Source organism: Protopterus annectens, chromosome 10.part0 (genome assembly GCF_019279795.1).
Source record: "Protopterus annectens isolate FY-2018-M chromosome 10.part0, PAN1.0, whole genome shotgun sequence".
Classification (NCBI taxonomy): Eukaryota; Metazoa; Chordata; order Ceratodontiformes; family Protopteridae; genus Protopterus; species Protopterus annectens.
The window spans coordinates 1,495,719,026-1,495,744,462 of record NC_056744.1 but is presented as its reverse complement, the minus strand read 5'-3'; the positions used below and the strand labels follow the sequence as shown (position 1 = coordinate 1,495,744,462).

At 41.2% G+C, this 25,437-nt stretch overlaps 1 protein-coding gene across 2 annotated transcripts in view; it reads left to right on the top strand.

Moving 5' to 3' along the window:
• Window positions 1-25,437, top strand: part of LOC122813679 (zinc-binding protein A33-like) — a 263,871-nt gene that overhangs the window by 176,897 nt on the left and 61,537 nt on the right. For both annotated transcript variants that reach the window (XM_044086128.1, XM_044086127.1), the window contains exons 4-5: window positions 9,036-9,058; window positions 9,165-9,289. In XM_044086128.1, the coding sequence (XP_043942063.1) occupies window positions 9,036-9,058; window positions 9,165-9,289 (148 nt within the window). The remainder of the gene's footprint in view (window positions 1-9,035; window positions 9,059-9,164; window positions 9,290-25,437) is intronic.

Genomic DNA, 25,437 nt, shown 5'->3' with positions numbered 1-25,437 from the left:
TTGGCTAAAGTATTGGTGTCATTCAAAGGGGATCCAGTGTCTGTCAGCCTGGGAGGACATGCTCGACAAGCCACGTTGCTTCTCTAGGGACGGCTTTCACCTGTCACCCCTGGGCTTTCGAATACTGGCTAAGGCTCTTGCCACCCCCATAGTGCCTTTTTTAGGCAAGGCTCAAAAGACAAACCCACCTCCATAGACAACACAAGGAAAAAGAAACTAAGGGTAATGCTGCTCAACGCCAGAAGTCTAAACCTCAAGATGCACGCACTCGAGGCTCTCCTCAGTATGGAGAATATCGATATCTGTGCAGTAACAGAAACCTGGTTCAAGGCTTCTGAGAGCACCCCATCACTACCAGGTTATACCTCATACCATGCTTTTTGGCCCCAAAACTCAGACTGAACCACAAAAGGAGGGGGAGTATCCATATTCATCAAAGATACCCACACCTGCAAGTTAGTAGTACTGCACAAAGCATCGGAGAATATCCATGTGCAACTAACAGTGGGCAAAACTGCCTTTCAGTTTGTAGCCTGCTACAGACCACCCTCCCAAACACAGGAACCCCACTTGGCTTTCCTGAGAACACTGGAGAATATGACAGTCTCTCCAAACACCATTATATTGGGTGATTTCAACTACCCAAACATAGACTGGGAGCACTACTCAAGCCCCAACACCCTCGCCCAATGGTTCCAAGAATTTATAAACTCAAATGTTATGGAACAACTGGTCACCACTCCCACAAGAGGGGAAAACATATTGGACCTGATCATCACCAACATGGGGACTCTATGTTCCATACCAGAGTTATACCCCTCATTGGTAAGATCTGACCATACATTAATCTCACTGGAGATCCATATCCTGTCCCCAAACCCAGCCAAGGAAACCACAATGAAGAATTTCTCAAAAGCAAACTTCACACTTCTCAAAACCAAGGTGGAATCCTTCAAAGCCCCCGGGCCAGAGGAAAATACGGCCCAAACCGCAGAATCCTTTACAAACGCATTCTATGGACACCTACAGGAATGCATGGATTGTGCTATCCCAAATAAAGCCAAGACTCACTCCTCCAAAGGCAGGAGACCTGTCTAGTGGACCCCAGCCATAAATAAGCTATACAACAGAAGGAGGAAGCTACTACATGATAGAGCAAAATCCCAAAAAGGGAAGGCATCTCTGATCAGTACTAGGAAGAAACTACGATCCCTCATAAAATCATCTAAGGCCAGCTTCGAAAGAAAAATTGCACAAGACGCTAAAAATAATCACAAGGCCTTCTTTAGTTATGTCAGGAACCTGGGTGGCAACTTCCAGATATGCTCTGAGTTAGTGAAAAATGACAAAAAATACACTGAACCCACAGACATCGCTAACATCCTGGCAGACAGGTTTAGTGCAAACTTCTCCCCCCCAAAAAGAGCAAATGTATATCCCAACAGAGTGTAGCCTCCCTGACATCACAGATGCACAGGTGAGAGCTGCCCTCTCCAAAGCAAAAAACACAGCATCAATGGGACTGGATGGTGTCCTGGGCTGCGTCTTACACGAGCTCCAAGAAGAACTGAACCCTCACATAAAGTCACTGTTCAATCTCAGCCTTACTACAGGATATGTACCCAAGGAATGGTGTACAGCAACAGTGGTCCCACTCCACAAAGGTGGTGCCACAACGGACCCTGGAAACTATCGCCCTATAAGCCTGACTAGCCTGGTCTGCAAAGCTGTGGAGCATATCATCATGGAACTCATAAACAAAGACATTGGGAACCTCCAAACACTGGATCCTACCCAATTTGGCTTTGTTAAGGGCAGATCTTGCCTCTTGAACCTGGTTGACTTCTTTGAAACAGTCACCAAGGCCATAGATGAAGGGAAGGTAGTCCACACAGCCTACCTGGAACTTTCAAAAGCCTTCGACACAATGCCCCACTCGGGCATGTCACAAGATGGGTTTCAAACTGGCTCAGGAATAGAACCCACATGGTCAGAATTGCAGGTGCCATGTCAGACTCTAAACCAGTTACAAGTGGCGTCCCACAAGGCTCAGTCCTGGGACCTTTCTTGTTCGGTATATATTTTTCTGAAGTACAGGCTAACACGGGAGGACTATGGCTGACCAAGTTCACAGATGACTGCAAACTGGGTGCCATAATCAACTCACCGACTGACACAAGCATCCTTCAAAAGGGTCTCACAGAGACGGATAACTGGTGCCAGAGCCATGGCCTAAAGCTAAATGCCAAAAAGTACATAGTCATCCCCTTTGGGAAAAACAAAGTGCCCACAAATTACCACATAGGTGGTAATCCATTAAGTACAGAAGAAGCAATTAGGGATTTGGGGACCCAAGTAGATAGCAATCTCTCCTTTGACAATCACGTTGCCGAAGTGGTTAGAAAGACCTTCTATATAGCCCACCTTATCATGAAAGGGTTCACATCTAGATCAAGAGAGGTCATTGTGCCCCTCTACTCATCATTCATCAGGCCCCATTTGGGATGTACCTTACCCGACACCTGCAGCAACTGGAAAGATCCCAAAAGTACCTCACCAAGAGGATCAAGGGACTCAAACAGATGCCCTATGCAGTTAGGCTAAAGAAACTCCAGCTCTACTCGGTTGCTTACCGCCTACTCAGAGGCAATCTGTGCCTGACGTATAAAGCCATGTCCAACCCAGAATTAATGGACATGCTCCACCTCAGGCAATCCAAATCTCTTAGAGCTACACGCTCCAGGGACTTAAATCTCAGCACAGAAATAAATAGGACATGCTGGAGTGACAGATTCATATCCCAGAGGCTCCCCTCACTCTGGAACAAAATCCCAATCCATGTTAGGCAGAGCCCCTCAATGACCTTCTTCAAGAGAAATCTTGACGAGTGAATGGGAGATCGTAGGTTTACCCCTGGGATCTCTTCTGTGTCCCTACTAGACAGAGGCACAGTAAACTAACCTTAAAAGGGCTATCTTCTGTGACCTACTATACAGAGGCACAGTCAACTAATCTAAAAGGGTGGCGAAAGCCAAACACACTCTGGCTAGACTTATAAATGCCCTAGGGCAGATAGCCTAGTATCAACCTATGAACCTAAGAGGTAGACTTAGGGATATGGAGCATCTCCAGTAGGGTAGGGTCTGACATTGCTTTGTAGGCAAGACACAGATCACCTCTGAGCAATCTGTATTCCTCTTACTACAATTGCTGTGGCTATCAAGAACTTTTTCGAGCTGTCTTGATTGAATACTTGTGATTAGATTGACTCCATAAACATTCATACCACCCAGCTGCCTTTAACACATGCATTTAATTCTACAGCAACCAACTCTTTGAATAAATAGGCCCCCACTATCAGCAAAGAACTGTGTCTCTGTTTTAATTTCAGGCAGAGGTCAGATACAAGTGAATGAAACAGCTCAAGATGAACAAAGATGAATAATCACTGGAATGCTGACTGCTGAAAGTAAGCTCAAGTGTAGGTAAGTATAGAATAATAAGAAGTAGAGTGATAGTGTTCATAGGAGGATAGTGGGTGTTTACAGAAAAGCAAGGTTGGGAGGGTGGCCTAATGGTTAAGGTGTTTGCCTTACAAGCACAAGGTATAGGGTTTGAGTCTCACAATAATTGGCTAGGCTTAAAATGGCTCACAAGGGCAGTTAGCCTAGTACTACTCTATGAACCTATAAGAGGTATGTGAAAGAATGGTAAGAGCAAGGTATAGACAGCAGAATGTAGTAGTATACTATAGGATAGTGGGATAGACAAATGAAAGGGACTGGATAAGGTTGCCACCTAGTGGACAGGGAAATGTATTACAGCAGTAGTACTTTCTGGGAAAGGGTGGTCTAGGACTAAATAAGAGGATCTGTTCAGCTGAAGGAGGTAGCAATAAAGGAACTAAGGGTCAGTATTTTGACTACAGGATACAGAGAGGGTAGGGCTGCTGGCTGTCCAGGCTGGGAAGCTTTCAATTACAAACAATAATTAAAAATACTAAATGTTAGCTTTACAGCCAGTATTAGAAAAACACATACTTTTTTTCTTGGAAGAGCACAAGGATAAGATTACAGAGCGATGAGACAGCAGGTAATTTGGAAAGGGTCCTTAGTTGCCAGGCAATCAGATTCTTAACTCCTAGTGGAGGGTAAGCAAGCTGGAGAGCTGAGAACAGTTAGGGAACAAGACAAAAAGCAGTGGAAAAAAAAAGGAAACAAAAAGTCCTTATTAAGTTAGTACAGGCAATTTGACTAAGCATATTCATAAAATACAGCATTTATACATTCATCCAGCAATACTAGAAGCCATGGGATAATTTACAAACTAGTTAGTCCTGTGTCTTACTTTGGTACATTTACATATTCAAGACACTGCTTAACTCACAGAACACTACAGACACAAGTGCACAATGCTTTAAGTTCTAATAATACATAACTAAACTATAGAGGTGCAGTAGAAGTTATCCAAACATATTCTCAGGGACAGATATGCTAGGTATGAAAATGGCCTGACTAGTAGGCACTCCTAAGGTATCCAGCTATTACAGGTTCATTAGCATAAGATCACCATAGTAAGGTCTGGCACTACTACAACCGTCAAAAGTAGCACAGCATCTTAAAATGTATAGCAAGGCTACAAACACTGAACAGACTTTAAATTGTAATGTTGCTTATATAGTTAACAAGGGAAGGCTACTTGAATATATTGCCCACAAATAGCACTTGTAATGTAATCTATAAACTTGCAATGCAGACGCCTCTATGTTTAGTAAGTTTTATAAGTACAAGTCTATTAAATAATGGCTGTGCTCTGCTAGTAAAGCAGCATAGTGAGGAACTTACATGTGCATTCTAGCATAGTAGGGATATGGGCTAGCATACAAGTATTGAGTTAATTTGTTTCGGTTAAAAAGCATGTATATATGTTGTCACAGACTTATCTAGTCAGTGTTTATGTGGCTAATGGCTACATGTGGTTGCTATACATGGTATTATTCTAAGTAAAGATTCCCACTAATGAATCAATTTATACCACAAACACTTTATTTGTAAAGGTTCCGCTCATTAAATGTCCACAAGCCGTTGCAGAACCACTTGCTGTATTTGCTGTTTACTTGCCTAGAGAAGCTGATTTCTTTAGCGTCTCAACACTGAACACTCGCTAGAACCTGGGGTAGCTTGTAGCTGCTCCATGTGGGTAACTGTAGTTTATGCGGTTATCAGCTAGTTGCGCATACTACACAGGCATTATTTAAATAAAGGTTTCCTCTAATTCCTCACTTGATACCAAGAGGCATTATTTAAATAAAGGTTTCCTCTAATTCCTCACTTGATACCAAAAGTGCTTTAAATGTGATATTAGGTTCTGCTTAGGTTTAAGACCATAAGGTTACAGTGCCACTAATTTCCATTGCCGTAGACTTTGTTAGTAAAGTCTAACTACATTAATATCTAAGTACAGAGCACTCGTTCAGTACCAGAGGTAGCCTGTAGCAGCCCCACGTAGATAGAGTGGTCGCAAGTGGGTAACCAAGGTACAACACAAGCCTGCACTAAAATTGGAGCAATCTAGAGGAATAGTCATACAAAAAATATATTTTAAAGTTTAGCGGCTAACCTTCAGGGCAACCTGAGGTCAACTATAGCAGCTCCATGTGGAAAACACTATAACAACTATACATAGAAGGTTAAAAGCCAGCAACACACATTACTTACAAAGGTAGAAGACGCTGATTCTCCAAACAAGTTATATAAGTCATGCATAAAAACTATTACTACCTTCCACTGATATTCTCACAGGCCAGTGTTTTGGAACCCAATGTAAAATAGGTTCAACCATAACTCTCAACCTTCCATCTCCAAAATGAGGAACACTCCTTCTCATAATGTGGAACAACTGGGCAAAATGTGGAGCACTTGCTAACAACTTCAACTAGGAAGCTCATAGAATAGTTAAAATGTGATATTTTTACTTGTATATTAGTTATTTTAATGAAATACAATTCAGATCTATTTACTATGGATATCAGTTAAAAAAATTGATAATATTGAATGTGTCACAAACCCTTTCAATGTGGAACTTCAAGCAACATGAACTTTTTAAGACCCCAAATAAGGAATGCTCCTCATAATGAGGTACACTTAAAAGCTATGGGTTCAACCACTGAAAATTGCACATCTGCCTGAATTTTAGAGATGATACAAGGTGAAAAGCTATGATGTTATACCTATCAAATAAGAAAGCTCATGCTTTGTATTGCATTTTAATCAATGAAGAGATCAACTACCAAGATACAGATGGATCCAAGCTCTTAATACCAGGTAAGTGATTTTTTCAGTTAACCTTGAGGCTTCATTTGCAAGTGTTTTGTTGTTTTTCTTAGTCAAGTTTATAACAGCAATATTTTAAATATGTCGTCCTTTTCAGTCATTTGTCCCCCATTATTTGTGGCTCTGTCCAAATTTCTTGTTGAGAGGTATGAGGTACACAAACCTCTTTAACTGATACTGCAGCTACCAGGGATCACTTTCACTCTCTCTGACTCTCTTCTGCTTTCATGCATGCATTCACTTAACACACAGACACACACACACACACACACACACACACACACACACACACACACACACACATTTTTGGTTTCATTTATTTTTATTTTATACTCACTAAACAGCAAAAGCACTGCTTAGCGAGTGTAAAATAATGGCTTGATCGATCTTACAATTCACTCTGTCTCATACACACATATAATGTCTTTTTTTCACACACACACATAATGGCTCGATTGATCTCACTGTTCACTCTGTGTCATTCACACAGTGTGTCTTCTGTTTTCACACACATAACATTTTGCTTTCATTCATGCATTCACTTACATGTAGACAGAAACATGCTTTCACACACATACATTCTGCTTTCATGCACGCATTCAGTTCACACACACAGACAGAAACATGCTTTCACGCTCACATACATTCTGCTTTCATGCATGAATTAACTCGCACATGTAGACAGAAACATAAACATACTCATACACATATATACACACATATACTTTATTGCACCCAGACAGACACACCCAGGTGAATGCATGCAGCATGGGAGTGACTTTAGGTTTTAAGAATTTTTCAAATGTAATATTTAATGCTTAAAATGTAAAAGCTAAATTGGAATTACAAACTGCATCATTCTTGCCTGCTAGTGCTATTGCTATTACATCTGCTGCCTCTTACCAGCTGTGTCAGCATCTGTATGCCATTTCAAACAAGGCACCAGAGAGAGGCAGCCGCCAATGGCAATGCTACGCAACTGGGATGGGGATTGTGAGCTCTCAGAGTATTGGGGATCTGAAAACTTTTACCAATATTTTAAAAAATCTTGCTGCACACCTATCGACCTCGCACAGTGCACTGGTTGAAATCGCTGCCCTAGGTAAAACTTTGATTAAAAGTCCATTCACTTATTTGTGAGTTCAACTAAAAAGTGTTCGAAGAGGGGTTTAATGATGTGTGATTTGATTAAATGATATAGACCCCACTTGCCAATACGTATCTCCTCCAAGCACTTCTTTATGGTGTTCCCATCCTTACTAACCTCCAAGCTTCACAAAAAAAATAAAACTTGAACAATGCTATAACAAAGTTCCTAAATTTGTAGCAAATTCTTCTTTCAGAACCCATCACTGTGTAACACTAAAAACCATAAATCGGTTAGAACTGCTTCATCAGCTGATGTATAACTTCTTACCTCCTATAAAATTATCCACCATTAATCTGCCTGTCCAGCACTAAAAACATTCCACACAACTATGTTTCTAGTCAGTTTTATTGTGAACCATAAACCAAAAACTCCTGTGTGTTTGCAAACCTCTCAAATCTGCTGGGCATTGTCTGCACTCATACAAGGTTGCTAAGGCCTGTAACTCCTTACCTGTATCCATCAGGTGAATACCATCCCTCTCATGTTTCAAAACCACTTTGAAAGACTTCCTGGCTAAAATCTGGCTCTGTTTTTCCTCAAAACCAGGATAAACTATATCCCTAATTGTGAACAAGTACCTTTTAATTCTTATACCTCCTTACTCTCCCTTCTTCACTTACTTCCTTACTTCTTCCCTGACTTTCTCTCTAAATATACTATAAGCTTATTTAACCTTAACTTCATATTTTAATTTCTGTTTGTAGTTGTTTGTATTAGACTACCTTACCTTTAATTTCTCTACAAACGGTCTAAAATTTCTTTAAATATCGAATGATTGTCATATAACTTGTATTGCTTCCTAACCAATGTATTTATGTCAAATTTGTTTTTAATTATTTAAACTGCAGATGCTTTTGTTTTATTTTTGAAGATTGGAAAATTATTGCTTTTTAGGATGTTCTGTAATAATTTGGAGCTATTCTCCCCAGGCCTCTGATGGAAATGGGCTTCTACCCAGTCAGACTTTCCTGGTAATCAAATGTCAGTAAATAAATAAATCCTGCTCTGATGCTCCAGGGGAATCTTTATTCCTCTACTATTTATTGCCCTCTGATTTAGAGCTTGCTTCAGGTTCATCCATAAGTACAGAAGGCTGGTAAAGACACTGCATTGTGGGGATGGGGCTTGCAGCCTATACAGCCTAGGAAAGTTTTACTTTCTGAGTAAACTGGCAACTTTAGCATCAGCTCTGACAGTACAATGGCAAATGCTTCTCCTTCATAGAAACTTAGCATTATGGTACCTCACCTATACTTTGATTTTCTTAAACAGGGTAATATCACATTTCTTGAATAAAGTCAGTACTTAACATTGGTGCTCATTATTTACTACTACATTATGATGGCAATGTTTGCTTATTAATAATGACAACAAACAACTGTGTAAATGTGTTGGTGATGTAATGAAGATATGTTGATGGTAAAAACATTGAAATTAACAAGGAAAGATGATTTGTTTCAATTAGCTAACATACATTACAAATCATATTCACAATGAAATGTGATCCACAATAATTCTTCAGCATATTCATTTTTTTACTTTTTCCAAAACAGGAAATCAAGTCATTTATACTGAGGTATGTAAAAAAAATTGGTAGTTTTGTATTTGATTGCATGTATGAGTTTTGCTAACATGATCAATAGTATGTCATTTGTGTTTAATCTCCCTGTATTATTCCACAGACTCTCAAAAGACCAGAAACAGAGTGATGTCCCAAATGTTGTAGCCCAAGAAATGAGTCTCGGGGTATACAAAGGCCCCCTGCAGTATGGTACATGGAAGGAAATGAAATCCATCCTTAATCCTGGTAAGTTAAACTATTTCTGCAAAATTAGACATAAATAATCTCACTAAAATATCAGCATTTGTTGTGTAGTCCTTATGGCCATAATTCTCAGTTTTATTTACCTGACATCAAACATTTTAACTGTATTTTTTTAAAACACTTTACATTTAAAAGCTACCAATTCTGTGCATCTTACATTTCTTTTTAATAACATTCAGGATTTTATCATGAAAAAGAATAAGTCTTCCCTAAGGATTTATTACAAGGTTAAATATCTTCAGCCTCTAATGATGTCCTAAACTTTCACTGCAGCAAACTTTGGTAGGACCAGTAAGCCATTGCATTATGTCATTGTTACCTATGTAATGTGGATTCATCACTTGGATTTGTCACTTTTAATACTGCCCAGTTCAGCAGATGCGTTACATTTGTTCTTACAGTGTGCTTGTCTGTGCCCACATTTGCATTAGATAAGAAGCTGATAAATTACTGCAAGCATGTGGTCATTACTGTAAACAGTGGATATTTGTAGGTAAGTATAATGACCATTTCATTCTAGCTCAGCACCATGCAGACTGTTAAAGTTTTAATTCATCCCTAACAGATAAGTGACAGCAACCAAAACTGGTAGGGCTTTAGTTTTATTTCATGTATTTAAAAAGTCAGAATTTCTCCAGTCAGATACACATTCAGTTTTATAATTTGAGTAAAGCCAGTTGATAACCAGACTAGTAATACTTCAAATGGAAACTTTTTTTTGAAGTGATAAAAATGAAAGCTTTTTGCTCCTGTTCTCCATCTTTTTTCCTCGTCCTTCTCCTGTCCCGCTTTCTTTTACATGTTCAGTCTTACCTTCCCCTCGTCTGGTCTTACCCTTACCCCTCTGTTTCTTCTCTAATTGATTTAGCTGTCCAGCTCACACACATTACACCTTTATATAACATGTAAGATCTCTCTCTTTCTAATATACATCTATATCTATATATAAATATATATGAGTATTTATATCTACCTCTCTCTCTCAATGCACACACACACATAGACACATGCACAAGCACACACACACACAAAACAGTGAGTGTGTGTGTGTGTGTGTGTGTGTGTATATATATATATATATATATATATATATATATATATATATATATATATATATATATATATAGAGAGATAGATAGGGATCCCTACCTATCTATATCTATCATATGATAAAAACCTCATTTGACTGAAACCATAAGACTGAAATTTCAAGAGTGAAAAGTCACTTGACTGAAACTCATAATACTGAATTTCAACATACTAAATTGCAAACTGGACCATATAAAACCAGACTAGGTGGGGGGCTATGCCCCACACACCTCCAATGTGTGGGCTACACCCCCCCCCACACCCCCAACTATATATACTAACTCCAGGATAGCACTACAGTGAGGAAAAGGGGATATACCTTTCACGTACCTTACAGTAGTCAACATGCTACCACTACTATGCCATTTTCCCCACTGCAGTGTGATCCTGGAGTTAGTATATATAGTTAGTGGGGGTGTGAGGGGCACAGCCCCCTACATTACGGGGTCTGGTAGGTGTAGTCCCCCACCTAGGCTGGTTTTATATGGTCCAGTTTAAAATTTAGTATGTTGAAATAGAGTATTATGGGATGTTCTTCATCTCACATTGCTGCAGTCCTTACACTTGGGTAGTCCGCTGTCTCGGGTGGTCCCGATATCAAAGTATTAGGCTGACGTCGGGTCAAGGCTTAAGACTGACATCAGGGGACGCCAGGGCACAAATGAGCATGACCGACGCCATATCCTCCAGTCTTTTGCCGCATGGTCCCTCAGAGAAGAGGCCGCTGGTCAGTTGCGAAATTTTTTCTGAAATTCAGATGAGTTCAAAGTTTCTTTCAGATTAGAATATTTTAGTTTTTCTTGCCTCAGTGGTTTACGGATGTCAGAAAAAGTGAATAACTGTATTTCTTGTGGGAAACAGATACCGATAGGGACTATCATACTTTGTGTATTCCTTGTTTGGGGCCTGAGCACGACGTTGTTGGGTGTCGCTTTGTGCTAGGTTCAATAGCCAACTATATTGCCGGTTTAGAAATTTGCCAGGTTGGTCTTCGGGAAGCGGTGCATAATATATGCCCGGATGGCGCCGGCGCCCACTTCTTCTTGAAGAAGCAGACAAAGCAGCTAAACCCAGGCCAGTGGAACCGTGGTCAGGCTTCTCTGGAGTCTCAGGGGAGACTTTGATATTGCAGGATGTGGCCTCTCAGGAGGCAGGTCAGGCTGAAGGGGCTTCTCAGGTTACTGTACTCCCTCCCTTCCTAGGGTGGTTAGGCCCTCTCCTTCTGTTTCCAAGCTTCTCCCAGAGGCAGGCCAGGTTTAGCTTCTGTTGGTGTCACTCCTAGTTCTTCAGGATCTGTGCCCAAGAAGCACATGCTTAAAATGGCAGAAGATTTAATTACTTTAATTAGAGGTTCTTTGCCCCCTCCTGATAAGAGGCCTAGGGTAGAACCAGAGTTGGGGAGTTTTGAGCAGGCTTCGGATGTTTCAGAGTCTTGACTGAAGACTTACAGGAGTATTCTCCTTATTCTGATTCTGATGTGGATGATTCTACTCCTTCTGCTTCTCCTCCAGAGGATTTTTCTTTTTCAGAGACTCTTCACTCCATGAGGGAACATTTTAAGTGGGAAGGTCAGGACTTCTCTGATTCCAGGAAAAGGCTTAGGGAATTTTTGCTTTTACCCCAGCTTAGGCCTTTGGCTATACCACCTGTTCTGGATGTTGTGGAAGATGTGTTTGCAGAGGCTTCACTTAATCCTGATTCTTTGCCTCCTGCTCCTGTTAAACCGGATAGGTATTACAGGGTGCCCGAGGCTCATAAATATCTTTATAAGAGTCCTAGGGTGGACCCAGAAACTGTTAGTCAGGGACCTAAGGGTGTCAAGGCCTCTGTTGTAAAAAATCTGGTTCCTCCAGATAAAGAGGCCAGAGCTTTGGATAGATGGGGAAAGAAAGTCTATACTTCTTCCACCTTGGCTATGAGGGCTTTGAATTGCCAGTTTCACATGTTGAAATATCAAAACTATCTTCTTTCTCAATTGAAGTCTAAGGTAGATGCTCTGGCGGAAGGCATTGAGTGTAAATTATTACAAGATTTGGTACATGTCTCTGAACAGGTGGGTAAGCATTCTTTACAGTGTGGTTTTGATGCTGTTCAGGCCTCGTCTAGGGTGGCTGCCACTGTGTCAGTCCTTCAACCACGCCTGGCTGGCTGAGGATCAGAATTTATCTGACCATGTTAAGACAAGGATTTTAGATGCTCCTTTACAGTCTGATGTGTTGTTTGGTCCACCTGTGGAGTCAGTTTTGAAGAAAATGGAGGACAAGGCTAAATCTATGCAGGCTGTTAAAGATTTTTTGCAGGTTCAGCCTCAGTTTAGCAGGAATTGGCCTGCTAAGGGGTGGACGCCTTCTCTTATGATTCACAGTCTAGGGGTAGATCTGCATGGTAGGGGGAGGGGCAGAGCTCAGCCCTTCAGACCTAGAACAGGGAGTTCACCTGCACAATCTTCGGTGAGGGCAGGGCCAGTCCTTTCGTAAACAGGCAGGCCAACCTTTTCAGCTGCCAGATCCTTCTTGTCTGGCAGCACCTTTGGGAGGAAGGTTGGCACTCTTCAAGGAAAATTGGAGTTTGATTACCCAAGACAGATGGGTATTGGATATCATACACCAAGGTTACAAGTTTTATTTCCATACCTTGCCTCCTTTCAAAGGCATGCCGGACGTTCCTCCCTCAGCAAAGAATAGAGGCTCACAAACAAATTTCTCTGCTGCTTCAAATAGGGGCCATACAACGGTCCCTCTGCCAGAAGTGGGCCTAGGATTTTATTCTCGCCTGTTCCTAGTACCAAAGAAGGGGAACACGTGGAGACCAATTTTGGATTTATCTATCCTAAACACTTATCTGGACATTCCCAAGTTCAAAATGTTGACGTTACAACAGCTTTTACCTCTGCTGGGCAAAGATCACTGGATGGTGACTCTGGATCTCAAGGAGGCTTACCTTCATGTTCCTATCAGGCTAAGTTGCAGGAAGTATCTACGCTGGCTGGGACTTCTCATTATCAGTTCTCTGCATTGCCCTTTTATCTACTGCACCCAGAGTGTTCACAAAGGTTCTGGCTCCAGTGATAGCTTTCTTCAGGCTAAGAGGAATACAGATCTATCCTTATTTGGACGATTGCCTGATTCTGGCCCAAGGAAGGACGAACTTCTTCATCATTTACAATATGTGATAGCAGTGCTAAGATGCCTGGGGTATTCTGTGAACAAAATAAAGTCCAGTCTAGTACCCTCTCAGGACATGTGCTTTCTGGGTGTGAGACTGAATACAGCATCCCAGATGGCCTTTTGACCCCGGACAAACAAAAGAATCTTTCTCTTTACTTCCATCAATTGTCTCATCAGTCCAGGCTGACTGCAAGGACAGTCCTTCAAGCCTTGGGGTTCATGGCATCTTAGATTCTGGTGCTTCCCAATGCCAAACTGCATATGAGGAAGCTACAATGGTATCTCAAAATGTATGGACACAGCACTGCCAAGATTTGGACACTGTCATTCAGATAATACCTTGCATTCAAAAGGAATTTTTGTGGTGGGCTCAGGAATGTCACCTAAACAAGGGACTCTCTGTGACCCGGCCAGAGGCGAGTCAGATTCTAATGACAGATCCCTCGGACAAAGCTTGGGGAGAACATCTAAATGGTAAGTGGGTACAAGACACGTGGCTCCAGCAGACTTCAACATCTACATATCGACTTGAAGGAGATGTTAGCAGTCAATTTGCATTAATAGCTTTCAAGTTTACTTCTTCCAGGGCAGGTGTTGGTTCTAACAGACAACACAACTGTCATGTGGTACACACAACAAGCAAGGGGAACACATTCTTATCCTCTATGCAGACAAGCAATGATTTTGTGGGAGACTGCTCTCAGTTAACAGCTAAATCTTCAGGCAAGGTTTCTGCCGGGAGCACAGAACTCCTTAGCAGATGTGTTGAGCAGACAAATTATGGATCCCCACGAGTGGAAATGGATCCTCATGTATTTCAGAAATTGACAGTGTTATGGGGAACTCCAGACAGATCTGTTCGCTTTCTCCACTAAACTACCAGCTGCCAAAGTTTTTGCACAAAAGGTTTCATCCCACACCTTGGAAAGTGGATGCTCTTTCATTCAATTGGAGCAATCTTCATGTGTATGCCTTTCCACCTCTGCCTCTCCTCCCAAAGGTACTCCTGAAGGTCAGACAGGACAAGCCAAAGATGATTTTAATAGCTCCAGATTGGCCTCGACAGCACTGGTACCCATTACTGAGAAGTCTGGTACGGGAGCTCCCATGCCTTTTTGCCTTTTCCACATTCACCTGCTGTCTCAGGAGAACAGTCATTTACTCAATGTCAAACTTCACTCTCTTCACCTAACAGCCTGGCATATTCTGTTTTAAACCCTGGAGGGTCTCAGCTTCCACAGCAAGTTTTGGATGTTATTTTGGAGGCCAGAAGGCCTAGTACAAGGAAAGTGTACGCAGATAAATGGAAGAGATTTTTATTTTGGAGTACAGCAAAGGAATTTGATGTTTCTAAGCCTAATTTAAGTGTGGCTCTTCAATATCTTACTGAGTTACTGGACAAAGGGTTGTCCTTCTCTTCTATTAAGGTTCATGCTGCAGCAATTTCTGCTCACTATGACTGTGACCTACAGGCCCTTATGGCAGTTGAGCCTTTCTTAATTTTCCATAAGGATAGGGTATCTTTGCGTACTAATCCTTCCTTTATGCCTAAAGTGGTTTCTAGTGTGGCTTTAAACCAAACTATTCATTTGCCTACTTTTTATGCAAACCCCCAAAATAAAGGGGAAAAGATTTTGCACACTTTGGATATACACAGGCAGTTGCGATATTATTTGAGCAGAACTAAAGGGTTCAGGCAGTCTCAGCAGTTATTTGTTTCATTTGCTTTGGGTTCTCAGGGCAAGCCTGTGTCAAAACAAACTATTTCTAAGTGGATTGGGTTTTGTATTGCTTTCTGTTATTCCCGTCATGGTAAGGATATTCCAGCTGGGATTAGGCCTCATTCCACTAGGGCTACTGCCACTTCTACAGCTTTTTTAAGGGGGGTGGCAACTAAAGATATTTTGGAGGCAGCTACTTGGAGTTCAGTGCATACTTTCTCTAAGCATTACCACCTTCCACTTTACTCTAAATCTAGGGCTGGTTTTGCCACTGCAATTTTACAGGGCATTTTGGCAGCTCCTACTGCTTCATAGTTTTGCCATCCTCCCTTACCTCTGCTTTGGGATTCTACCCAAGTGTAAGGACTGCAGCAATGTGAGATGAAGAACATAGTACAGTTTTGTACCTACCATAAATGTAGATGTTCAAGATCCACATTGCTGCAGTCCAATTCTCCCTCCCTCTGTAGTTAGAGGTTGTGTGGTTTGGGTTGTGAATATTGTAGATATTGTATATATTGTACATATGATTAGTGCAAGGGTGGTTGGTTGTTTTTTGCTGTCTTTTGGTTTTGACCTTTCTTTTTAGGGTCTTCTGACATCTGGGGCAAGAAAAGACTGAGGATATGACGTCGGTCATGCGCATTTGTACCCTGACGTCCTGATGTCAGTCTTGCTGCTTTGACCGGGACGCCAGCTACTTTGATATTCGGGCCGACCGAGGACAGCGGACTACCCAAGTGTAAGGACTGCAGCAATGTGGATCTTCGAACATCTACATTTATGGTAGGTACAAAACTGTACTTTTCAGTCAAGTGACTTTTCAGTCTTTTGAAATTTTTTGAAATTTCAGTCTTATGGTCTCAGTCAAATGAGTTTCAGTCAAATGAGGTTTCTATCATATGTTAGGGATCCATAGATAGATATATAGATAGATATAATCATTATATACTCTATAAGTGGATACAGAAAAACACAAAGCTCTACTCAAGTTCATGAAAATACATTTTGTTGTACAGTTTCATCAATGTCATGGATTCAGCAGAGAAACTTAAGAACAAATAGACCAATAGCCATTTTATAGTAAGTAGTCACATAGCCAATTAAACTTTTTATATAATAAATCCAAATTAAGAGTAAATCAAGAGGATCCCTACTAGTGAAACGTGAAATTTGTTATATTAACAAAAAAAAAAAAAAATAGTTTGGCTCAGGGCACTTCAACAAATGAATGTGCCACTACCAATGGATGCATCCGGAGCTATTTTTCATCAAGCTGAGCTATCTCTGCACATAATTACTTTAAAAAATAAGTGTCAAAATGTAGCAACCAGTGGTTGTTACCTAAAGATGAGTATCAACATCCAGTAGATAATTTATACATTGCCAAGTATTTATTTAATATTTGATAATGTATAAATTAAAATATTTTTGAAAATATTTCAAAACCTTTTGTATAAGGTTGCAATATAAATAAGTAAGTAGTTCCCTCAAGTGGACAAATACTGTACAACACTGTGTAAGTGACTGATGATCCTTAAATGTTCCCTTTTGTTTAACATCTTTTGCTGCACAGATTTTTTTTTTTTTTACTCAAATGATTTTTATTTTGATGAAATAACACAATAATTTAATACATTCATAACACAAACCATATTGCTGCACAGATCTTGATGTTTGAATAGTGCACTTTGAGATCCTTACATACAGATTGCATTTCGGTGAACTGTTGGAAAGCTGATAGACTTGCTGTGCAGAGTTGGAATCTATTTCAAACTGATAAGTACATATTTTGCCACTTTATACACTTGCCTATTATTTATAGTGGTGCTGTATTGTTATAGTTTCTGTCTCTTGTGTCTCCACTGTGTTTTTTTCTCAGGGTAGCTCAGGCTAGTTTCAGGGAGGGGGTTGTTGAGCCAGCCCACATCCTAGCTGTTAGTCATCACCTGAGGTGTATTTCATTGCAATTCCAATACAGATTGCATTTTGGTGAACTGTTGGAAAGCTGATAGACTTGCTGTGCAGAGCTGCAGTCTTGGTGGCTTTGAAACTGCCCGCCCCTCTTGTAAGTTTGTATTTGGATACTCCTTCTGGGCCTATCTCATTTGCTCAGTCAACTGAGTGCAGTGAGATCATAGGCACTCCTACTGTGTACAAAAAGAGCATTTGAGAAGGACAATCCCTGTAGCCTCTTAATCCTGCTGTGTTCCCTCCCTCAAAAAAAAAAAAAAAAAATATATATATATATATATATATATATATATATATATATATATATATATATTCAACTGCTCTTACTGTAACTGTCTTAGTTGCTGTTCTGCGGGCTGTTATCTGTTCAGTTGTTCTTACTCTGCACTTATTACTGCTTGTTAGTAGCCTTCTAATTTAATGCCTTCTGCACTTGTTTTTTAGTCATTTGTTAATTTAATTGCATGTAATTAAACCGTATTTGCCATAATATTGATATACATGTGCTAGCCTGCATTGCATTTGAATTGTATTTACTGCTGTTTTAGCTGCTTTTCTGTTAAAAAAAAATAATAATCCTATCTTATTTCCTGCCTTTCTAGTAACTTATCTAGTACAGATACAGACTTGCTGTATCCAGGTCTGTTTGTAAGCTCCTGAGCCTCCCAAGCCTTTCTGTGTTGGAGAGAAGCCTTGTAGCTTATCAGTGGGAGTGGGAAGCACTAGGTAGCCTATCTACCACAGGAGAAGAGGTTTCTGGCCCATAAATTATAGTTTATTGGCCGTTTGGGAAGCTCTTCCATCTCTTTCAACCCTCTGATTCAGAAGCCTGTGTTTGTGCTTGTTTCCTGCCTTTCCTGTTACTAGTCTAGTCCAGGTACTGATTTGCTGTATCCAGGACTCTTTGTAAGCTTCTGAGACCCCCCCCCCCCAAGTCTTTCTGTGTTGGAGGGAAGCCTTCTAGCTTATCAGTGGGAGTGGTAAGCATCAGGTAGCCCATCTACCATGGGAAGAGTGGGTTTTGGCCCATAAATTGTGGTTTATTGGCCGTTTAGGCAGTTTTCCATTTCTTTCAACTTGCTGGCTTAAAAGCCTACATTTGTGCTTGTTCCCCACCTTTTCTGTAACTAGTCTAGTCCAGGTACAGATTTGCTGTATCCAGGACTCTTTGTAAGCTTCTGAGCCCCCCAAGCCTTTCTGTGTTGGAGGGAAGCCTTCTAGCTTATCAATGGGAGTGGTAAGCACTAGGTAGCCTATCTACCACAAGAGGAGTGGTTCTGGCCCAGAAATTGTAGATTTTTTGCTGTTTGGGCAGTTTTTTTTTCCATCTCTCTCAACTTTCTGGTTTTAAAGCCCATGTTTGTGCTTGATCCCCACCTTTCTCGTAACTAGTCTAGTCCAGGTACAGATTTGCTGTATCCAGGACTGTTTGTAAGCTTCTGAGCCCCCCAAGCCTTTGTGTTGGAGTGCAGCCTTCTAGCTTATCAGTGGGAGTGGTAAGTACTAGGTAACCTGTCTACCACAAGAGGAGTGGTTCTTGGCCCAGGAATTGTAGTTTATTGACCATTCAGGAAGTTGTCCATCTCTTTCAACTTTCTGGTTTAAAAGACCACATCTGCGCTTGTTCCCATCTTTCCTGTAACTAACCTACTGGAGAACACTAGAAAGCCTTAAACTGATATAAGCCTTCTAGCTTAAAAGAGAGAATTTGGAGTGGTTGAGTATCAGTTTTCTGTATTTTTCTTGCTGTACTTAACTATTTTCCACCTAAACGCTGATTTTCCAGCACTTATTGTGATTTAAAAGCTTTTTTTTTCACATATTGTACTTATTTGACTGCCTGCACTTTTACAAAGTTGTTTTTGTTTAAATAAATTGTTTAACTGTTGTAGGCTACACACTAAAGTACGATAGCCTTTTCTGATCACTTATAGTCGTTTAAAGCTGTTTTAAGTGTACTTTTTACTGTTTTTGCCTTATCTTTTCAAAAAATAAATAAATACATTTCTTGTTTCCCGCCTTTCTAAGCTAGTATAGTCCAGTTTTCTGGCTAGTGCTGAAATCAGGGTTGTTACAAGTTTCTGAGTTGCCCATACCTTACTTGGATAGAGGGAAGTTTCTCTGTTCACCTGTGAGAGAGGGGAACTTTGAGCAGCCATCTTTCTCTGGAGGAGTGGTTCCAGCCCAGAAGTTAATAGTTTAAAAAATGCGTTGCATGGTTTTGTGCGCCGGCCAGTTAGCTAGGGTTAAATTATTCCTGGCTTCACTAAGTCTCCTTTTCAGTTTTTCACTTGAAACTAGTCTAACTCTCAACCTAAGCACTCAAAATGCATCCTACAGTCCAGCACTTGCTCAGACCTAATAGCAAGCACTAATATACCCCGACACTTGACTGGCCAGAAGGGCAGGGCTCTTTATCCACCCCTCACCAGCCAAGCAACTAAGCAGCTCACCCTACTATTCAGGCATGACCAAAGGGCAACTTCAGGTGTACTCTCCAGTCCAGCTGGTGAATCTGGGTATCCTGAGGCAATGTAACAGCTGCCTCATGTACACAGACAGCCCTCTCCTCCTACCACAAAACACTAACATATGTGAGAGATGCATTTATACAGCCAAACTGGAGGCTAAGATATCTCCACCCAAGACTGGAACAGACAGTCATGAGGAGAAGGTTAACACTTGCACCACACCTCCAGCCTCACATAGACCTACTAAACCAGCACTGGCAAAAGATACACATAAATACACAAAATCATACTCGGAGGCTCTAAATAAAAATCTGCAAAAGCATCAGAGAGCACCAAAGCAGACACCCACAAAACCCTGCACCTCCCATCACAAACCAGACAACACATAAAACACAAAATCAATGTGCCGTACAATCACAGCCCTTAAGGCGAAATAACATACCTAACACACTAGTAATAGGGGACTCAATAGTCAGGCACACTGATGCCCCACTCACTAGGCTGGACAAGGAGAAGGTTACTGTTAGCTGCCTGTCGGGAGCCAGAATCTGCCACATAACACAAGCACTCAGGTCACTCCAGAACAAGTACAAATATGACTCTGTCATTGTTCATGTTGGTGTGAATGACCTGAGCCGTACCTCCCTGGACTACATGAAAAGAGACATGGAAGAGCTCTCTGATCATGTAGCCCAGGCTGGTATGACTCTGACCCTGAGTAGCATCCTGCCCTCACCAAGAATGATACCTCAGTATAAAGAAAAAATGATCAATTTCAACAATTGGCTAAGCTTCTGGTGTCATTCAAAGGGGATCCAGTGTCTGTCAGCCTGGGATGACATGCTCGACAAGCCGCGTTGCTTCACAAGAGATGGCTTGCACCTGTCACCCCTTGGCTTTTGAATACTGGCCAAGGATCTTGATGCCCTCATAGTGCCTTTTTTAGGCAAGGCTCAAAATTTAAACCCACCTCCGTAAACAGCACAAGTAAAAAATTGAGGGTTATGCTACTCAACGCCAGGAGTTTAAATTTCAAAATGCATGCGCTCAAAGCACTCAAGTATGGAGAACATCGACATCTGTGCAATAACTGAAACCTGGTTCAAGGCTCCAGAGAGCAGTCCAGCACTACTGGGCTACAACTCATACCACACATTTCGGCCACAGAACACGGAACAAAACACAAAAGGAGGGGGTGTATCCATATTCATCAAGGATACCCACACCTCCAGGTTAGTGGCGCAGCATGATACCTCTGAGATCATCCATGTGCAACTAACATCGAGCAAATCTGCAATGCAAATTGTAGCCTGCTACAGATCACCCTCCATGACTCAGGACCACCACTCCGCCTTTCTGGAGACACTGGAAAACATGAAGGTCCTACCGAACACCCTGATCTTGGGAGATTTCAATTACCCTACCATTAACTGGGAAAACTACTTGAGTACAAACTCCCAGGCTCAGCGCTTCCTGGAATTTATCAACTCAAATGGCCTGGATCAGTTGGTAAACTCCCCTACCAGAGGCCACAACATATTGGACCTGGTCATCACCAACATAGGCGACAGGTGCTCCATACCGGAGGTCAACCCATCACTGGTTAGATCAGACCATAAACTAATCACCCTGGATGTCCACATCCCACCACCACCCCAACCAAGGAAACCACAGTGAAAAACTTTTCTAAAGCAAACTTCACCTTGCTTAAGTCAGAGGTGGTAAGTTTCACAGCCCCCACGCTAAAGGATAACACTGCCCAAGATGCAGAATCCTTTACAATTGCACTCTATAAGCACCTACAAGGATGCATGGATCATGCCATCCCTAGGAAAACCAAGACTCACTCCCCTAAGAGAAGGAAACCAGTCTAGTGGACCCCTGCCATAAACAGTTTATACAACAAAAGGAGGAAACTAGTTCAGAAAAAAAGCAAATCCCAAGAAGGAAAGACATCCCTGATCTGTATCAGTAAGAAACTAAGGTCCCTCATAAAATCATCCAAGGCTAACTTCAAAAGAAAAATAGCCAAGGACTCAAAAGATGACCACAAAGCCTTCTTTATCTATGTCAAAAATCTAAGTGGCAACTCGCAGATATGCTCTGAGATGGTGCAAAATAGCACAAAATATACTGAATCTACTGATATTGCCAACATACTGGCAGATCGATTCAGTGCAAACTTCACCTCCCTCTCACCTTCAAAAGGGCCCACAACAATACCGGAAAAGTGTAGTGTCCCAGAAATCACAGAAGCACAGGTGAAAACAGCCCTTCCAAAAGCCAAAAACACAGCATCAATGGGGCCAGATGGTGTCCCAGGCTGCATCTTGCACGAACTACAGAAGGAACTAACCCCCCACCTAAACACACTGTTCAACCTCAGCCTCTCCACAGGCTATGTGCCCATAGAATGGTGCACAGCAATGGTTATTCCACTCCACAAAGGAGGAGCCACAACTGACCCTGGCAACTATTGCCCCATAAGCCTGACTAGCCTGGTCTGCAAGGCTATGGAGAGCATTATCATGGAACTTATTAACAAAGACATTGGGAACCTCCCAACACTTGATCCGACCCAGTTCGGCTTTGTTAAGGGCAGATCATGCCTACTAAACCTGGTTGACTTCTTCGAGACCGTTACCAAGGCCATAGACCAGGGAAAGGTGGTTCCCACAGCCTACCTTGATCTCGCCAAGGCGTTCAACACCATTCCTCACTCAGGTATTATAGAAAAACTCACCAGCCTGAACATACACCCCTACGTCACAAGATGGGTTGCCAACTGGCTTACAGACAGAACTCACACGGTAAGAATAGCAGGCTCCAGGTCTGACTCTAAACCAGTCACAAGTGGTATCCCGCAAGGCTCAGTTCTGGGACCCCTACTGTCCACCATATAGTTCTCAGAAGTACAGGCAAACATAAGAGGACTATGGCTAACCAAGTTCACCGATGACTTCAAACTGGGAGCCATAATTGACTCTCCGGCTGACATGGACATCCTCCAAAAAGGCCTTACTGAGACAGACACCTGGTGTCAAAGTCATGGCCTCAAGCTAAATGCCAAAAATGCATAGTCATCCCATTTGGGACAACAAAATACCCACAAATTACCACATAGAAGGCAGCCCCCTTAATACAGAAGAGGTAATAAGAGATCTGGGGGCCCAGGTAGATAGTAATCTCTCCTTTGACAATCATATTGCCAAAGTAGTTAGGAAATCATTCTATGTGGCCCATCTAATTACTAAGGGGTTCGTATCTAGAAATAAAGAGGTTATAGTGCCCCTCTACTCATCACTCATCAGACCCATCATAGAGTACAATACCCCATTTGGTATGTACCTCACAAGACACATCCAACAAGACACATCCAACAGCTTGAAAGACCACAAAAGCACCTCACCAAGAGGATTACTAGCCTCAAACATATGTCCTATGCAGCCCGACTGAAAAAACTCTGGCTGTACTCAGTGGCATATCGCTTACTCAGAGGTGATCTCTGCCTGACTTACAAAGCCATGTCCAACTCAGAATTGATGGACATGCTCCACCTAAAGAAATCCAAGTCACTGTGAGCCACGCGCTCTAGTGAGCTAAACCTTGCCACAACAATAAATAGAACATGCTGGAGGGATAGATTCCTGTCACAGAGACTCCCCATGCTTTGGAACAAAATTCCTAACTACATTAGGCAGAGACCTCATTAACACTCTTCAAGAGAAGCCTTGACGAGTGGATGGATAACAGAAAGTACACCCCTGAGATCACTTCATTGGCTCTGCTTGACAGAGGCTCAGTTAATTAATCAATGGGGCGGCAAAAGCCAACACATTCTGCCTCGGCTTATAAATGCCCTCGGGCAGATAGCCTAGTTCCTACCTATGAACCTATGAAAGTGAATGGCACTTAAGTTCAAGAATGTGTGCTGTTTTCATTGGCATTGTTTGTCCCACATTACATGTACATATAGCTAAACAAATAATCCATTCAGTAGAGCATGTAATTAAATGGTAAATTTCAAATGTCCTGCTTGTTTTTAGCTCATAAAATGATTACCACAACATATGTACATTAATTTCCATGTGAAAACAACACTTAGTCTATTTTTTAACTAGAAAGACAATCATGTTGTAAAGTTTTATTTTTGAGGGAAGAAAACAAGGAAGAAAACATCTGTCTACTATTTCCTTTTTTACAGGAAAAATTATATTATATGCCCCCAAATATCTGTCCTGGGTCAACAAACACCAATGTTTTTGTATAACAGTTTTAATTTTAAAGGTGTTGGAATTATATGCTACTGTAAATGCTACAGTAAAACTAATATTATCAGATGAACTAGTAGTAGGTTCACAGTGCACCAGTAACTCTGATCTAGACATCAGTCTAACTTGCTTAAGTTTTGTTTTCACCAATTTTGCATCATGGCCTTTGGTTAAACATTTAGACATTTGACACGCAGCCTCGTTCTCAACTTATTGTGGCTCAGTATATATTCACTTAGATTTAATGTATTGTGCTAATGGGATATTTTTGCTTACATGTTAGGAATGGCAGCTAGAACTAGAAGATGTCAAAAATGTATTCTTGATGGCTCCTTATTGAAATTCTGACACTTGAAATGCCAAGTGCTGACAAGCCAAAAAAGTCCGAAAACCCAGGGAAGAATATATATCTGGAAGATTGCTGTTCTCAAACTTCTTTCTTGTGTGTGGGAGAGGAGCCCTGAGCCCCATACCCCCTGTGAAGTTGTGTGTATACCAACTCTGAGACTGCCATACCTAAGAGAAAAGGGAATATCTTGAGATATGGCCATCTTTTTCGGCCATTCAGTCTCCATGTTCCAGGACTCACTATAGCAACTTCCAACATTTCAAATGGTTACCATTTTGACTAAATGGTTTATCATAAACTGTAGGACTTAATTATCAGTCAGTTAATTTAGTCAGTTGTATATCCAGGAAATCTTGAGTGAATAAACTATAAGACATAGTAAAAGAGATACCATATTTGTTAGTATGTAAATAGCACATAATTTGGATTTTCTATCACTAGTAACAGTAAAGACACCTCAGTACAGCAAGTCCAAGGCAGGCAAATGAGACCACTGTTCTTCAATATAGTTTATTTAGCACCTGCATCTCTCAAGTAGTCCTTATCAGAATAAATTCACTAGTGCAGCAACTTTTATATATGCTCTCACATAAAAAAAAACTATTGGTTATTTAAAAAAGCTCACTCCTACATTATTTCCTGCTAACTAATTATACCTTCAGAAAATAAACATTGAAATATGTTAAAACCACTATTTAACCTTTCTCATGTTAAAACTTTCTTGTTTATGTATAATACATATACAGTAATTGTCATTTCATTAATTCTTATCCAGACTAGTCATATAAAGGATCATAGGAGATTACTAGGCTATTGATCCAGAGGTAATTTTAAGCCTATCCATTTCAACACAATATAATACCGTAGAAGTACTAGTCAATACACAAGATTGCATTTAGTGATGACTGCCCATGTCCAAGAGAGTTGTGGGCCCATGTCTAGAAGGGTTGTGGGCACAATCCATGGTAAGAATTTATGGCACCCCATCCACTCGTCCAGGTTCCTCTTGAACAGTGTTCTGTTCCAGAGATGTGGCAGTCACTGGGAGATAAATCTGTCCATCCAGCAGATGATGAAGCAAAGTATTC